The sequence below is a fragment of the Schistocerca nitens genome, chromosome 2 (genome assembly GCF_023898315.1).
Source record: "Schistocerca nitens isolate TAMUIC-IGC-003100 chromosome 2, iqSchNite1.1, whole genome shotgun sequence".
Classification (NCBI taxonomy): domain Eukaryota; kingdom Metazoa; phylum Arthropoda; class Insecta; order Orthoptera; family Acrididae; genus Schistocerca; species Schistocerca nitens.
Window position 1 is genome coordinate 1033269142 of NC_064615.1, and position 18817 is coordinate 1033287958.

General features: G+C 43.9%; 1 protein-coding gene across 1 annotated transcript in view; it reads left to right on the forward strand.

The window, feature by feature from the left end:
• The window catches only part of LOC126235512 (uncharacterized), a 58268-nt gene that overhangs the window by 16794 nt on the left and 22657 nt on the right, over window positions 1–18817 (forward strand). The window contains exons 3-6 of the mRNA XM_049944230.1: window positions 1494–1622; window positions 12176–12326; window positions 18021–18196; window positions 18291–18417. Coding sequence (XP_049800187.1) covers window positions 1494–1622; window positions 12176–12326; window positions 18021–18196; window positions 18291–18417 — 583 coding nt within the window. The remainder of the gene's footprint in view (window positions 1–1493; window positions 1623–12175; window positions 12327–18020; window positions 18197–18290; window positions 18418–18817) is intronic.

Consider the following 18817-nt stretch of genomic DNA (forward strand, 5'->3'; position numbering starts at 1 on the left):
ACACAGAAAACAGGTTTGGAATCTAGTAGATGTAGTGGTGCGAAAAATCTCGCTTCTTTAAAAGCTGCCCAATGAAAACGATTGTACTTCCATTTCTGTGTTCGTTGTATGTAACTGCAAACGTTTTGTAGAAGACCCTCTTTAATAGCTATATGACGATTAAGACGCCAGATATCGTACCACGCAGACTACTTTTAGCAAATAAAAGCAATTAAGACTCGATCCAGAGTTGAACCCTCGACTTCTTGCAACCTGACCATGCCAATCTATTAACGTCCATTTACTGTCCGAAATATGTGCAGGACGAAATTTTATGAGACATTTTTGTACTGCCAGTATGTGAGGAATCACGCTGCGAAGACCGAGTGCACGAATTTTTCTTCACCCTGGAGATTACCACCATTGTAGACGAGATAGCATACCAATTAGAGTGATAGCCCATATGCTATGTCACATACCGTTTTCCAAAAGTTGATAGAAGTCTTTCCCATAATTCTAAAAATGTACTTTTGTTACAGATACGAGTTTACTTTTCAATAAAACACTGATTCCTGTGCGAATGAACTACGTTTTTAATTTCAATTTTTACGTGTCAGATTGATGGATGATAACGTGTAATAACTATCACTTTAAACAATTTAGACGTTTAATAGCACTAGTAGTGAAACTTCCTGGCAGATAAAAACTGTGTGCCGGACCGAGACTCGAACTCGAGACCTTTGCCTTTCGCGGGCAAGTGCTGTACCAACTGAGCTACCCAAGCACGACTCACGCCTCATCCTCACAGCTTTTCTTCTGCCAATACCTACCTTCCAAACTTTACTGAAACTCTCCTGCGAACCTTGCGCGCGAAAGGTAAAGGTTCCGAGTTCGAGTCTCGGTCCGGCACACAGTTTTAATCTGCCAGGAAGTTTCATATCAGCGCACACTCCGCTGCAGAGTGAAAATCTCATTCTGGAAACATTCCCCAGGATGTGGCGAAGCCATGTCTCCGCAATATCCTTTCTTTCAGGAGTGCTAGTTGTGCAAGGTCCCGAGTTCGAGTCTCGGTCCGGCACACAGTTTCAATCTGCCAGGAAGTTTCATATCAGCGTACACTCCGCTGCAGAGTGAAAATCTCATTCTGGAAGCACCAGTAATGTTTATACTTCCATTTACATATTTTCGATACCGAATTCTACAGCGTACTGCAGATAGTAAAATGTCTTTCAAGAAATTAAACACCTGTAAAAAGTCACGTCTTCAACACTTACATTAACATCTGCTTCAAATTTTAGGGATACTATTTGCAACAATAGCTCTCAATTTTTTTATTATACGTATAACTTTTTAAAGGGTTTCATATGTTTTCTCAGTAGAACGCACTGTGTACTTCCCTCTCCAATTTTGGCTTGCTAATAAATCTACAGCACTATTAAGTTCTCTAAATTTTGCACAACGTGTTGTAAAAGTGAATTTAATAAAAAACCTTTGTACTACTTTCTCTGTTTCAGGTTTCACTCTTGACAAGGAATCGAACACGATAGCTATAATCTGTCAAGATGTGACAGTCATTCTCGCTTTCGACACCCGAGAGAGACTGATGCAGTGGCAGGTTAAGATTGTCAACAACTTAGGAGAAGGTAAGTCAATGTCGCTCAACTTTCTTACAAACATTGAAATAAGATACAAAGGAAATAAGACATTAACTGCCAGTGGGCACTGATTTGTCTCAACGGGGCAAATTGAAAATTTTTGCCAGACTGGAATTCGAACCCGGGAGTCCTGCTTGCAGATACCACAAATACATCCTAAGAGGTCTTCAGATCAGTAAACCGTTCCTCTCCGTGAAATTTAGTTCACTAGACTCTCGCTAATCCGGCCATTCCTAGCCCATATGGGTGCCGGATTAGCGGAAGTGCCGGATTAGCGGAAGTTCCGGATTATTGAGTGTCTGAAATTTATTTTAATCATTTATTTTGTTTCGTATTTATTTTGAAAACATAGGGGATATAGTGTACGGTACTTTTATTAAACCGAAGGATAAAATTTTAAAACATTGGGGATATACTTTATTAAATCCAAAAATACATTACTTTTCAAAGAAAACTTACTCCTTGAGTGTATACTGTACATAATTATACAGTCGTATCACTCACTATGAAACACGTCTCTAATTTTTAACTGTCGCAATGATGATACGCGACGGTGGCATGCTTTATCGCGCAACCGCTTTGCAAGCATTACATCGGTACTGCATGTATCTGGTTGTTGCATAATGTACTCCAGGAAGACCTCGGCAGCTTCAGCACGAGCAGTGTGAGAAATCTTCGTGCTCTCTCCTCCTGTGTCCTCTTCTTCATCACATTCATCATTACTTTCTTGCACGCTTTTGATTATTTCTTCATCTGTTAAAGTCTGGTCCGTATCACAGTTTTCTTGATTCAGCCACTTAGTAACATCTTCATCATCAATTTCTTCTCCTCCTGAAAGGTTGTGGGACATGTCAGTGTACAAAGTAATTGATAATTCCGAATTGACTGGCTCGTCACTGTCACTCAGTACTGGGTACAACTCGGCGTCAATGGATGGCCATAAGTTTCTGCAGCTCTTCATCATGGTAGCGCTCTCCACTTAATCCCATTCTTCGACAGCTTGGAAAACAACACGATACATGTTAATTGCTTTCCACGCCTTCGGCATAGTCTCGATAGAGTAGTTTTCACTTTCCTTCAGCAAGGAGACGAGTATTTAATGTCGATAATGACGTTTAATTGATTCCAATATTCCCTGGTCCATGGGCTGAATTAGGGCTGTCATATTGGGTGGGAGAAAGAGTGATTGTATACCATCGGCCTTTAGAGAAACGTCTGTAGGAAGACTGGAAGCATTGTCAATTATAAGGATAACTTTCAGTGGAAGCTTTTTCTTCTTTAGCTCTTTTCTCATTGCTGGTACAAATGTTTCGTGGAACTAAAGAGAGAATATTTGTCTGTGCATCCACGCTTCCTTCTGAGCACAATATTGCACTGGTAGCGTATTTATGTCAGTGTGTTGAAAACAACGGGGATGTTGGGATTATCCAATCACCATAAGCGGTAGTTTATGACTCCCATTTTCGTTACAACACGCCATTAATGTTACGCCCGGTTTCTGTTACTTGTAAGCACGAGCTTCCTTCTCGTTCCTGGCAGCTAATGTTTTTGAAGGAAGTATCTTCTGTTTCATCAACATTATACAAGGCATCAGGACTTAAACTTTCTTCCTCTATTACCATCCGTATCTTGCTGACAACCTCAACAGGATTCTTATCGTTAGCTGAGCGAGTTTCCCCGGTGACTGTCAGCTGCCGAATGTCATGTCATTTTTTCCAGTTTGATAACCAATCTTCGCTCGCTGCAAGCAAGTTACTAGTGCCAAGTTATATGTTAAATGCAGCTGTTTTTTCCTTTATAATCGGGCCACTGACTGGAATTCCTTAACTGCGCTGTTGTGTGAACCATCTATAAACAGCTACGCCAGTTCTTCATTCTCACTCTTTCGCATAACCTTCCGTTTTCCCAACTCGCTATCCGTTTGTGCTGAGTACTTTAGAATAACATCATCTTTCTTTTTGATGTCATAAATAGTTGCTCGTCCAACATTGCATTCAGCAGCAATGGCTTTCTTCGGAAAACCTCGATTTAACTTACCTAAAATTTCGAGTTTCTGCTTTAGGGCTAGCGTAACGTGTTTCCTTTTAGAAGACATGATTCCGAACTGTAAAGAAAGCTACAATTTCATATACAGTATATAAAGCGTTGTTTAAATAAGCATTGTTGCACACGACATTTTCATTGTGCACGTGTTTTTGGACGTGCTCCGGATTAATGTGAGGTTGGACAACTGAAGGCAGGATTAGCGAGAGTCTAGTGTACTTCAGTCCTATGCTCACAACTGTTACTTAATTTCGCAAGTTTCCTGTTCCTTCACTGTTCCAGTTTTCACTAAAATTTCAAAATACTGCAGATTTTCCTCCGTCATTGTCCTACTTTTATCCATACATAATTTAGAACACGTTAGTTAAGATGCAGACCCAGTTATCCACAAAAAGCGACGCAGACATAGGAAATTCTTCATTAATATTAGTATAACCGTAAAAGTTTGACTGTTTAGTCTAAAAAATTGAATATTTAATAAACGTGAAAAAAAACTGGATAAATTGATGTCTCGGATATCAAAAACGGATTCCATTCTTGGAATGTAGGGAACTATGTGAGGGGTGTTCATGATGGTTAAAGGCGCAAAGTAGATGTTATAGTTCTGTAAGGCACAGCAGAGAATAATTAGAAGGATATGTATAAATGTTCTGTCAGGGCAGTATTGAGAAAGGAAAACCACGGTTCCGAAGGCTGAGATAAATCTGGGATGAAGTAAGATACTCTAAACATGCTTAAAAAGAAGAGGGAGAGATTTTGAAAAAGTGTTCGATTGTTATGATTGGCTAATACAGGGTGATTCAAAAAGAATACCACAACTTTAGGAATTTAAAACTCTGCAACGACAAAAGGCAGAGCTAAGCACTATCTGTCGGCGAATTAAGGGAGCTATAAAGTTTCATTTAGTTGTACATTTGTTCGCTTGAGGCGCTGTTGACTAGGCGTCAGCGTCAGTTGATGCTACGATGGCGACCGCTCAACAGAAAGCTTTTTGAGTTATTGAGTACGGCAGAAGTGAATCGACGACAGTTGTTCAGCGTGCATTTCGAACGAAGTATGGTGTTAAACCTCCTGATAGGTGGTGTATTAAACGTTGGTATAAACAGTTTACAGAGAATGGGTGTTTGTGCAAAGGGAAAATTTCTGGACAGAGCACTTCATCACTGGCCTCCAAGAAGCCCTGATCTTACCCCCTGCGATTTTTTCTTATGGAGGTATGTTAAGGATATGGTGTTTTGGCCACCTCTCCCAGCCACCATTGATGATTTGAAACGAGAAATAACAGCAGCTATCCAAACTGTTACGCCTGATATGCTACAGAGAGTGTGGAACGAGTTGGAGTATCGGGTTGATATTGCTCGTGTGTCTGGAGGGGGCCATATTGAACATCTCTGAACTTGTTTTTGAGTGAAAAAAAAACCTTTTTAAATACTCTTTGTAATGATGTATAACAGAAGGTTATATTATGTTTCTTTCATTAAATACACATTTTTAAAGTTGTGGTATTCTTTTTGAATCACCCTGTATATTAACCCTGTAAAAATTATTTCCCACTAGCAACTAAGTTTTGTTGTCTTCCTCAGTTCATTGTCAACTGAACAGATGAAGACGTTCTTAGAATATTAAGACTGGAACATACTCTTCAACATGAATACCACATATTAACTAGGAAACAAACAGAAGACAAATTATAGGTATTGTGAATGACTTACTGGAAAAACGCGAAAGGAGTAAGACGTAGTGCATGAGTTATTTGTGCATGTTGTAAAATACACAGAAAGACTTAATACTTAGAGGAACCATAGACTGAAAGAATTGCAAGGTCGGACAAAGAATGAAGTTTATAAAACAGATTATCGAAATTGTTGTTTTTAGTAGGAATGGAGGCATGGGATTGAGACATACAGTTTGATGCACTCACTAGGTAGGTCTGTTATTTGGGGAACTTAATCCAAGAATGTATTGTTACCTGCTTGTACAGTGTAAAAATGGATAATATAAAATATTGAAAAGGAGCAAGAGGGAACAATAAGATTATAAGAACAAGAGCAAAGGGCTCGGATTAAAAAGGGTGTAAGACAGAGATGTAGTCTGTCGCCGCTACTGTTCAACCTATACATCGAAGAAATAATGAAAGGAATAAATTAAAGTTTCCTGAACGAAAATGAAGACGGGTAAAGGGGGCCAGTTGAATGGAAAGAGCAGTCTAATGATTATAGAATATGGACTGAGAGTGAATCGAAGATAGACGAAAGTAATGAGGAGCAGCAGAAATGGGAACAACAAGAAACTGAATATGAGAACTGGCGATCACGAAGTAGAAGAAGTTAAGGAACAGAGCTACCTACGCAACAAAATAACCAATAATGGACGGAGCAGGAAGGATATGAATAGCTGGCTAGCACAGGAAATAGCCTAGAGAAGCCTACTAGTACCTACACCAGCCTTAATTAGAGGAAGAAATTTATGAGAATGTACGTTTGAAGCCCAGCTTTGTATGGTAGTGAAACAGGGCGTGTGGGAAAACATTAACAGAAGAGAATTGAAGCATGGGAATTGTGGTGCTGCAGACGAATTTTGAAAATTAGGTGCACTGATAAGGTAAAGAATGAAGAGGTTCTCCGCAGAATCGGCCAGGAATGGAACATATGGAAAACGATGAGGAAAGAAAGGGCAGGATGATAGGAGATTTCCCAAGACTTCTGGGAATAACATCTGTGGTAGTAGAGCAAGCCGTAGTGGTTTCTAAAGAAAGAGAAAGAGAGAGAGAGAGACAGAGAGAGAGAGGGAGGGTGTAGTAATTCCAGTAAATATTGGAGAAGATGCAAGTGGACGAGAAGGTTGGCACGGGAGAGAAATTCATGACTCAAAAAAAGAGAAAAAAAAGTGAGTGTAACGTGAAGCGCAGTAGCTTACGAGACTGGAAGGTGAAACACCAATCAGCCTGAGTGTGGTTTTTAGGCGGTTTCCCGCGCTCATTTAGGCAAATACTGGGCCTGTCCCCACTTCCCTCTTTAAATACACTCCTGGAAATAGAAAAAAGAACACATTGACACCGGTGTGTCAGACCCACCATACTTGGTCCGGACACTGCGAGAGGGCTGTACAAGCAATGATCACACGCACGGCACAGCGGACACACCAGGAACCGCGGTGTTGGCCGTCGAATGGCGCTAGCTGCGCAGCATTTGTGCACCGCCGCCGTCAGTGTCAGCCAGTTTGCAGTGGCATACGGAGCTCCATCGCAGTCTTTAACACTGGTAGCATGCCGCGACAGCGTGGACGTGAACCGTATGTGCAGTTGACGGACTTTGAGCGAGGGCGTATAGTGGGCATGCGGGAGGCCGGGTGGAAGTACCGCCGAATTGCTCAACACGTGGGGCGTAAGGTCTCCACAGTACATCGATGTTGTCGCCAGTGGTCGGCGGAAGGTGCACGTGCCCGTCGACCTGGGACCGGACCGCAGCGACGCACGGATGCACGCCAAGACCGTAGGATCCTACGCAGTGCCGTAGGGGACCGCACCGCCACTTCCCAGCAAATTAGGGACACTGTTGCTCCTGGGGTATCGGCGAGGACCATTCGCAACCGTCTCCATGAAGCTGGGCTACGGTCCCGCACACCGTTAGGCCGTCTTCCGCTCACGCCCCAACATCGTGCAGCCCGCCTCCAGTGGTGTCGCGACAGGCGTGAATGGAGGGACGAATGGAGACGTGTCGTCTTCAGCGATGAGAGTCGCTTCTGCCTTGGTGCCAATGATGGTCGTATGCGTGTTTGGCGCCGTGCAGGTGAGCGCCACAATCAGGACTGCATACGACCGAGGCACACAGGGCCAACACCCGGCATCATGGTGTGGGGAGCGATCTCCTACACTGGCCGTACACCACTGGTGATCGTCGAGGGGACACTGAATAGTGCACGGTACATCCAAACCGTCATCGAACCCATCGTTCTACCATTCCTAGACCGGCAAGGGAACTTGCTGTTCCAACAGGACAATGCACGTCCGCATGTATCCCGTGCCACCCAACGTGCTCTAGAAGGTGTAAGTCAACTACCCTGGCCAGCAAGATCTCCGGATCTGTCCCCCATTGAGCATGTTTGGGACTGGATGAAGCGTCGTCTCACGCGGTCTGCACGTCCAGCACGAACGCTGGTCCAACTGAGGCGCCAGGTGGAAATGGCATGGCAAGCCGTTCCACAGGACTACATCCAGCATCTCTACGATCGTCTCCATGGGAGAATAGCAGCCTGCATTGCTGCGAAAGGTGTATATACACTGTACTAGTGCCGACATTGTGCATGCTCTGTTGCCTGTGTCTATGTGCCTGTGGTTCTGTCAGTGTGATCATGTGATGTATCTGACCCCAGGAATGTGTCAATAAAGTTTCCCCTTCCTGGGACAATGAATTCACGGTGTTCTTATTTCAATTTCCAGGAGTGTAATTATGGGACGTAAACAGTTAAAATCATACAGAACGAAGCTTGCACTATTAACAGAAAGGAGGTGCACAGGACTTTCCTCCCTTACATAACTGACGCCTGCGGCGACAAGAAGGGCATCCAGTCGCAGAGTTCAATAAAAATAAATTTCACGAAATTCGAGAGCAGCGGAGCCTGAAACCAAGCGGGTAAGTGCTAATGAAAAGAAGGAGAAGAAGAGGAAGAATCCCAGGTTGTACTGTTATCAGTGGAGGCATGAAGTTCAGCAGTGTGAAAGGCAAAGGAGTAAATAAGTGGAACGGACAAGCATCATGTTCTAGTATGAGGGATTGGGTTGCTGTTAAAATGCGATATTGGCTATCTGAATAAACATACAGGAGAAGATGAAAGCTGAAGAAATGAATTAAAATTTGTACTGAGTCGGCTACTTGAACCTGCGTTTGGTTGTTTACTAGACAGGTATGCTACACATTACACCACCACAGTATTACAGCTAAAATAGGTACACGGACTAACTTAGTCCAATGCCCTCCCTAACACAGCCTTCAATTGACATTGTCAACTTATTTTTCCTTCTTAGGTCGTCACTGTTGCTCAGCCTTTCCGGTATAGGAATAGCACCGCACGGTAATGGGGAAATTCGGCCTGTACCATAGTAATAGGTGATCTATAGAACTGGCCGGCCACGGTGGCCGAGCGGTTCTAGGCGCTTCAGTCCGGAACCGCGCGACTGGTACGGTCGCAGGTTCGAATCCTGCTTCGGGCATGGATGTGTGTGATGTCCTTAGGTTTAAGTAGTTCTAAGTTCTGGGGGACTGACGACCTCAGATGTTAAGTCACATAGTGATCACAGCCATCTGAACCATTTGATTTGATCAATAGAGCTGATATAATTAAATTTTCCTCCAGAGATTTGAGTCTTATCTTTATCGTTCCTGCAAGATTTTCCCCATCACATCCAACGCTGGGGTTCTATTCCAATACTGGGGAGCCTTGGCAATAATGAAGATCAAAAAGGGAAAATAGAGACGTGAAGTTAGTGTTGAGGAGGGCCGGCCGAAGTGGCCGTGCGGTTAAAGGCGCTGCAGTCTGGAACCGCAAGACCGCTACGGTCGCAGGTTCGAATCCTGCCTCGGGCATGGATGTTTGTGATGTCCTTAGGTTAGTTAGGTTTAACTAGTTCTAAGTTCTAGGGGACTAATGACCTCAGCAGTTGAGTCCCATAGTGCTCAGAGCCATTTGAACCATTTGTTGAGGAGGGCATTTGACTTGGGTATTCTGTGCAGTTACGTTAGCTATAATGCTGTGGTGGTGTAATGTGTGTAAAAATGCAGTAAATGAAGCAGGCAAAAATGAGATCGACAGGAAGTGCAAAATGGCTAAGCAGGGATGGCTAGAGGACAAATGTAAGGATGTAGAGGCTTATCTCACTAGGGGTAAGATAGATACTGCCTACAGGAAAATTAAAGAGACCTTTGGAGAAAAGAGAACCACTTGTATGAACATCAAGAGCTCAGATGGAATCCCAATTCTAAGCAAAGAAGGGAAAGCAGAAAGGTGGAAGGAGTATATAGAGGGTCTATACAAAGGCGATGTGCTTGAGGACAGTATTATGGAAATGGAAGAGGATGTAGATGAAGATGAAATGGGAGATATGATACTGCGTGAAGAGTTTGACAGAGCACTGAGAGACCTGAGTCGAAACAAGGTCCCCGGAGTAGACAACATTCCATTGGAACTACTGACGGCCTTGGGAGAGCCAGTCCTGACAAAACTCTACCATCTGGTGAGCAAGATGTATGAAACAGGCGAACAGGCGAAATACCCTCAGACTTCAAGAAGAATATAATAATTCCAATCCCAAAGAGGCAGGTGTTGACAGATGTGAGAATTACCGAACAATCAGTATAATAAGCCACAGCTGCAAAATACTAACACGAATTCTTTACAGACGAATGGAAAAACTAGTAGAAGCCGACCTCGGGGGAGATCAGTTTGGATTCCGTAGAAATACTGGAACACATGAGGCAATACTGACCTTACGACTTATCTTAGAAGAAAGATTAAGGAAAGGCAAACCTACGTTTCTAGCATTTGTAGACTTAGAGAAAGCTTTTGACAATGTTGACTGGAATACTCTCTTTCAAATTCTAAAGGTGGCAGGGGTAAAATACAGGGAGCGAAAGGCTATTTACAATTTGTACAGAAATCAGATGGCAGTTATAAGAGTCGAGGGACATGAAAGGGAAGCAGTGGTTGGGAAGGGAGTAAGACAGGGTTGTAGCCTCCCCCGATGTTATTCAATCTGTACATTGAGCAAGCAGTAAAGGAAACAAAAGAAAAATTCGGAGTAGGTATTAAAATCCATGGAGAAGAAATAAAAACTTTGAGGTTCGCCGATGACATTGAAATTCTGTCAGAGACAGCAAAGGACTTGGAAGATCAGTTGAACGGAATGGACAGTGTCTTGAAAGGAGGATATAAGATGAACATCAACAAAAGCAAAACGAGGATAATGGAATGTAGTCGAATTAAGTCGGGTGATGCTGAGGGAATTAGATTAGGAAATGAGACACTTAAAGTAGTAAAGGAGTTTTGCTATTTGGGGAGCAAAATAACTGATGATGGTCGAAGTAGAGAGGATATAAAATGTAGACTGGCAATGGCAAGGAAAGCGTTTCTGAAGAAGAGAAATTTGTTAACATCGAGTATAGATTTAAGTGTCAGGAAGTCATTTCTGAAAGTATTTGTATGAAGTGTAGCCATGTATGGAAGTGAAACATGGACGGTAAATAGTTTGGACAAGAAGAGAATAGAAGCTTTCGAAATGTGGTGCTACAGAAGAATGCCGAAGATTAGATGGGTAGATCCCATAACTAACGAGGAGGTACTGAATAGGACTGGGGACAAGAGGAGTTTGTGGCACAACTTGACCAGAAGAAGGGATCGGTTGGTAGGACATGTTCTGAGGCATCAAGGGATCACCAATTTAGTATTGGAGGGCAGCGTGGAGGGTAAAAATCGTAGAGGGAGACCAAGAGATGAATACACTAAGCAGATTCAGAAGGATGTAGGTTGCAGTAGGTACTGGGAGATGAAGAAGCTTGCACAGGACAGAGTAGCATGGAGAGCTGCATCAAACGAGTCTCAGGACTGAAGACCACAACAACAACAACGTGTAATGTGTAGCGTACCACCCTAGTAAGCAAGGAGATATTGGTTCAAGTTTCGGCCGCAGTACAAGTTTTAAATCATTTCTTCAGCTTCCATCATTATCTAGCTGAAGATGAGACTCAAATGTCTCGAAGAAAATTTAATTATACAAGAGAACATAAATTCACCACCTAAATGAAAGAGTGTCTGTCACGAAGTCAGTATTTTAAGACGGGGCCATATCTTGCTCGTTTCAAGCACTAAATACACGCGGTATTTCAGGCGTGTTTGTGGCACCAATTAACTCTTGGTTTGAAACTTCCTGACAGATTAAAACTGTGTGCCGGACCGAGACTCGAACTCGGGACCTTTGCCTTTCGCGGTCAAGTGCTCTGCCACTCTCGGTCCGGCACACAGTTTTAATCTGTCAGGAAGTTTCATATCAGCGGACACTCCGCTGCAGAGTGAAAATTTCATTCCAGAAACATCCCCTAGGCTGTGGCTAAGCCATGTCTCCGCAAGATCCTTTCTTCCAGGAGTGCTAGTCCTGCAAGTTTCGCGGAAGAGATTCTGTGAAGTTTGGAAGGTAGGAGACGAGGTACTGGCAGAATTGAAGGTGTGAGGACGAGTCTTGATAGCTCAGATGGTAGAGCACTTGCCCGCGAAAGGCAAAGGACCTGAGTTCGAGTCACGCTCTGGCACACAGTTTTAATCTGTCGGGAAGTTTGATATCAGCGCACACTCCGCTGCAGAGTGAAAATCTAATTCTGGAAACTCTTGAGTTGTTACTACAGAATCTGAGAGTTTTCAGTTGGAAGTGACTCCATTTGTTTCATATGTCATTTTTTTGCCACCAACTCTCGTCCTGGTGCCGCCAGCTGAGTGCGCGCTTGGTGTTTCAGACCAGCCGTTCCTGATCCAGATAACGTCGGCGCCGCCGCGAGCCAAGATCTCGCCCGGCCCTGCGCGCCTGCACGTCCAGGAGCAGCGCTTTTGCCTCACGTCCGGAGTGCCGCCGCGACTTCTCGGTTTCTGGGACATCAGCCAGCTGAGGTGAGAGCTGCAGATCACGCTGTATCTGTCTGTCTGTCTGCCTGGACCACACGGCAGCATGATGGCAAGGGAGGAGGTGTTTGCGTGTGTGTGTGTGTGTGTGTGTGTGTGTGTGTGTGTGTGTGTGTGTGTGAGAGAGAGAGAGAGAGAGAGAGACAGAGAGAGAGAGAGGGAGAGAGAGAGAAAAGGGGAGGGAGGGAGAGAGAGAGAGAGGGAGAGTGAGTGAAAGAGAGGGAGAGGTAGGGTGGGAGGGAGGGTGGTGGTGGTGGTGGTTAGTGTTTAACGTCCCGTCGACAACGAGGTCATTAGAGACGGAGCGCAAGCTCGGGTTAGGGAAGGATTGGGAAGGAAATCGGCCGTGCCCTTTCAAAGGAACCATCCCGGCATTTGCCTGAAACGATTTAGGGAAATCACGGAAAACCTAAATCAGGATGGCCGGAGACGGGATTGAACCGTCGTCCTCCCGAATGCAGGGGGGCAGGGAGTGAGAGAGGGGGAGTTAGCTTTAGCTCAGATGGGAGGGTTGGTAGAAACTGACCGTGGCTTGCCGTACTAGAGTTCTTAGGGAATGATCTGGAGAAACCACTTTGCGGGCTATCCCATCAGACAGAGATGGCGTTTTAAAACATGATGAGACGTGTAACGTTGTTGGCTGGGAGTCGTCGAAGGGTAGGTTCAGCCACCTAACTGGAAATGTTTTTCTGTCCTTGGCGCACTGGCGCACCTTTCCTTCGCGAAGTATGGGAGTTGTGAGTTTTAGTGTGTCTGATAGGTGCCGGTCACTCTAATGGTTGCCTGTTGTGTTGGATTATGATGATAATGAGGAAAGTGTGAAAGTGCCGCGACCTAGCCAACGGCTCTGGAATAGCAGGAAGAGGACCGCTGAGCTCAGCGTCAATATCTGTTTAACTGATGACCACCGGCAGTGTCATATGCCAACACTTCATGACATTGCAGAAAGGTTTGGAATTTAATCAGAGACATTGGTGGCAACGTCTGGTTATCAGGAACTTTAAGTCACCACCCCTCTTCCCTTTTGCCTTAATGACAAAGGGAAAGAAGCCAAAATTACACTGCGTAACCAGACGGGTGCCCATCCAAGTACTGGTCATGTCCAACGTTGCTTAACTTCGGCCATCTGACGAGCACCAGTGTATTCAACGGCCCAGTCTGTTGGCAAAAAAATACGGGCAGGGGATATTTATTTAAATAGGTAAACGTGAGAGACGTTACTATTTCTTTGGAGTTACGAATGTAGTTTATTTGGTTATTTTCCAGGAAATTTCACCAACGACTTATTTGAATAGAACATTTTTTTTTCCATCCCGTATCTGATACAGTTAAACAAACTGTCGACAAATAAATTCAAGCAAAATTTCTGCCAATTTTATTCAGGGAGCTAGAAACGTTCAGACTTTCAGGGGCGGATGCCTGTTGTACTTAATGGGCTGTGTTCAGACGGAAACCAAGCATCGTTCATTTGCGCATTCCGACCGGCCTTGTATAAGGCAGTGTACGGGTATATTCTACTGTCTAGCCGAACATGACTTCAAACAGCTCATCGAGGAAGTTTACCGCTCCGTAACACTAGCAGACGGGAGTCTGCAGATCGTTCAGAAGTCGTATTGAGCTGTGCGTTTAGGAAAATGGACACTTGTTTGCACACTTCACTGAAATGAACATTCTGTCACAAGTAAATTCGTCTAAAGCACCATCAATAATATACAGAACGTTGCATTCACACCTAGACCTTTGGACGTTTCTCGTTCCCTAACTAAAATTGATAGAAAATTCATTTAAAATGGTTTGTAGACCATTGTTTCTAACACAACACTTATATGATAGAAAAAATTGCGTTCTATTTAGAAAACTGTAACTTGTTGGTGTAACATCCTGGAAAATAATAAATAATCTATGTTCACAATGCTAGAGGAAGAGTAACATTTCTTACGTTTAGCTGTCTACATAAATATTCTTCTCCGAGGCAAGGTGGCTGGAATAAGCTACTGAGCGACTTACGCTGTCGAGTGAGGCTGTCATCCGTGCCTTCGTCATTACTTACGGCAAGAAAATATACCTACGCTTCTAAGAGTAAACGTAATTCCTCTTGGCCCTACTTTGAACGACAAACACACATTAACTACGTTAAGGAACGCGATTTAAAATGTGTTTACGTACTCAAGTTCAGTAAACCGCTTTCTTGAAAACAAGTGAACAGTCGAAAGGCTTGATAGAATGACGCAAATTGTGGCATGAGTGCCCTACCCAGTGGTTTTTACACTGAAGCAGGCTAGTTGACCCCGGTGACCTTGCCTTTCAATTTCAGTTTATTTTCTGGATATTTCTGCAAAATATTTCAATGCCAACATTTAATACCGTTATGTCAATGTAGTCGTCTTTTTAATAAAGTATATCGCCCCGTTAAAAAATACTTCCTTCACCGCCTCGGTTGATAGAGGTGGTAACTCCATTATACATGCAGCGAAACTACGTGACCGTATGTGTAACATTTTTTTGTCTGAAAACCTATTTGGAGCACATATTAGCTGATAAATTCGTAAGGCGTCAATATTCTGGGACATTACTGGAATGATGATTTGAAGCAAAAATTTCCAATAAACAAGGACTCCAAAACGCATACCGTAAGAGCTATGAGCACTTGTTCAGTAGAAGGAATGTGTTTCACAGTAGCGAAGATAAGCTAGTATTCTCCTGGTCCATTCTACCACAAAACACGGAAAGCAAAGAGTTTACAGTAGAAGAGATTTGTTTCACAGTGTTGAACATGAAGTGCTCATAGCTTTTAAGGTATGCATTTTAGAGCCCATGTTTACTGTTGTTTTTGCATCGAATGATCGTTCCTGTCAGATGCCTGAATACTGATTATTCCTCCTAGGACACCCGGTATATGTCGGTTTACAACCTGTATAAGGTCAGTGGTAACTTCGTATGTGTTTGTATTTTTTATGGCTCGAGGACAGTAGTGGTGGGTAGGAAACTAGTGTTTACTTGGCTTTCATGCTGATCGCATGCAGCCCACACGAAAAGAATATGTGTCTCAAGTCACCTTCTGATGATGGGTAAGGAGAATAAGTTGGTGAGTCTAACGCATTTTCGGAGGAAGTTACGCAACGTGTCCAGATGGAAACGCATCCTTATCAGTCGCGTCAGATATCGCCTATCATATGCCCAATCCGTAGACGACGATCTTCTGTGGATGAGTTGTGCTTTGCACATTGCGGTACTGGCGCCATTCCTGATATGTGCATGTTGACTTGCTAATGTTATGTGGTAGGTGTGTGTGTTTGTGTGTGTGTGTGTGTGTGTGTGTGTTTGTGTATGTGTGTCGACTTCCTCCTTTAATGTGACCGCACGGTCACACAGTGCTATGATCGACATCATCGTCGCAGTGACGTCATAATCAACTGTCTGGCTACTTCCCTCCCTTCCTCAACTTCCCTACATCACTAAGATCCCACTCCACCCCCGCGATCAGACTCGCACCCCCTCTACCTTCCATGCAAAGCGCTTAAGCAGTGTGATACTCGATGCCGTGACCTTTCTGGGGAAAGCCCAAGGTCAAGGGCTACTTTTACATGTGCCATGGATCATAATTTCGATCTCTCGGTATGATGTTGAAAGTGTCAGTTTTATAACAACAGTACTGTTTTCAGCTAAAAATGTGCAACACGCTCGCCAGTTACATGATTTCTTAAGTTATATTTTTCCATGCACACAGTTATTTATGCTTAACTATGTTCAGTGTATCTCTCTCTCTTCTTGTCCGAAACATAAAAAAAATTGCGTGCTCTCTCTCTCTCTCTCTCTCTCTCTCTCTCTCTCTCACACACACACACACACACAAACAACGCAACATCTCCAATTCAGAAAATCTTGTATGGAATAGTTGCTTGAGGAGTTGTTAAACAGATATGATTTTACTTTATGTTTAATATTAATTTAATTATCTGTTAAACTCTTTACAACATTACATAGGACGTCAAAGATTTTTATGGCTGGTTTCCTCACTCCTTTCTGCCCCACACTAAGGACGAGAGATGGATAACGTAAATCAGGTCTCCCTCTAGTATCATGTTTGTGAATGTTATTGTTTTTTATAATTGGTTGACTGTTGACACTAAACATCATACGGGTGTATATGTACGAGGGCAGTTCAATAAGTAATGCAACACATTTTTTTTTCTGAAACAGGGGTTGTTTTATTCAGCATTGAAATACACCAGGTTATTCCCCAATCTTTTAGCTACACAACACTATTTTTCAACGTTATCTCCATTCAATGCTACGGCATTACGCCACCTTGAAATGAGGGCCTGTATGCCTGCACGGTACCATTCCACTGGTCGATGTCGGAGCCAACGTCGTACTGCATCAATAACTTCTTCATCATCCGCGTAGTGCGTCCCACGGATTGCGTCCATCATTGGGCCAAACATATGGAAATCCGACGGTGCGAGATCGGGGCTGTAGGGTGCATGAGGAAGAACAGTCCACTGAAGTTTTGTGAGCTCCTCTCGGGTGCGAAGACTTGTGTGAGGTCTTGCGTTGTCATGAAGAAGGAGAAGTTCATTCAGATTTTTGTGCCTACGAACACGCTGAAGTCGTTTCTTCAATTTCTGAAGAGTAGCACAATACACTTCAGAGTTGATCGTTTGACCATGGGGAAGGACATCGAACAGAATAACCCCTTCAGCGTCCCAGAAGACTGTAACCATGACTTTACCGGCTGAGGGTATGGCTTTAAACTTTTTCTTGGTAGGGGAGTGGGTGTGGCGCCACTCCATTGATTGCCGTTTTGTTTCAGGTTCGAAGTGATGAACCCATGTTTCATCGCCTGTAACAATCTTTGACAAGAAATTGTCACCCTCAGCCACATGACGGGCTAGCAATTCCGCACAGATGGTTCTCCTTTGCTCATTATGGTGTTCGGTTAGACAACGAGGGACCCAGCAGGAACAAACCTTTGAATATCCCAACTGGTGAACAATTGTGACAGCACTACCAACAGAGATGTCAAGTTGAGCACTGAGTTGTTTGATGGTGATCCGTCGATCATCTCGAACGAGTGTGTTCGCACGCTCCGCCATTGCAGGAGTCACAGCTGTGCACGGCCGGCCCGCACGCGGGAGATCAGTCTTGCTTGACCTTGCGGCGATGATGACACACGCTTTGCCCAACGACTCACCGTGCTTTTGTCCACTGCCAGATCACCGTAGACATTCTGCAAGCGCCTATGAATATCTGAGATGCCCTGGTTTTCCGCCAAAAGAAACTCGATCACTGCCCGTTGTTTGCAACGCACATCCGTTACAGACGCCATTTTAACAGCTCCGTACAGCGCTGCCACCTGTCGGAAGTCAATGAAACTATACGAGACGAAGCGGGAATGTTTTAAAATATTCCACAAGAAATTTCCGGTTTTTTCAACCAAAATTGGCCGAGAAAAAAAATGTGTTGCATTACTTATTGAACTGCCCTCGTAGTATAAGACTATTTTCAGTATGACCCAATTCTCTGCAAGTGGTTCTCGGGTGTAGACCATATATTATCCTTACTTCATTTGAGTCACAGATCCTCCTGCTCCCTGTCGTTATGTACATACGCGGTAACTAACGTGCACACTGGAAAGTACATACCTGTCAGGAAATCTGCACGGAGTTCCGGATGTTTCAGGCGCTATGGCGTGGTGGAAGGCCGGTTCGTGTTCGAGGGTGGATCCCGCTGTGGGAAAGGCGAAGGTGTCCACGTGTGCGTCACAGACCAAGCCGAGGAGATCACCAAGGTCTTCCAGATGGCGGCCCAGGGCAAGATCACCAACCGGCGGCGAGCAGTCACCAGGAATATGTCCGGTCAGTACCTCACGCCACACACTTGTTCGTGCACATTCTTATGTTGCCAACTGCAAACAATATATATTGCTCACTGTGCGGTTCTCTTCCTTAGTTATCGACAGTCCGAGGAGACAGGTGCATTCCAGGGCTTCCGACGTGGAGTCCCTCCAGCAGTCTTTCATTCACAACCAGACAATGTCCAGCGACTTCAGCGGCGATGACTTCCCGTGTCCCTGCAGGTAAGTTATTGTGAGACACTTTGGTAAGCTGATGGAAGCGTTCAGACATGAAACACGGCACTAAATAATGTTTCATTGCATGCTGGAATTACGAAAACTAAAATTCTATAGTCAGTCTCGTCAGTATCTAAAAAGGTGACCAGAAGAGAAACGAAAGGAGGACCGCACTTTAACAAAGGCACGTGTAGCGTAGCAGGTCTTTTAAGTGCAATATAAAAAATAGGAATATATGACAAATATAAAAGATGTTCCAAAATTTAAATATATCGATGAATTAATACGGAAGAACGCCAGTGAGTGAAGAAACTAATAAACCCAGTGTAAAGAAGACGGAAATGGTGCCTCAGTGGACGTTGCAGCAGTATGTTACATTAATAAAATCAGAATGCATATTTATAAC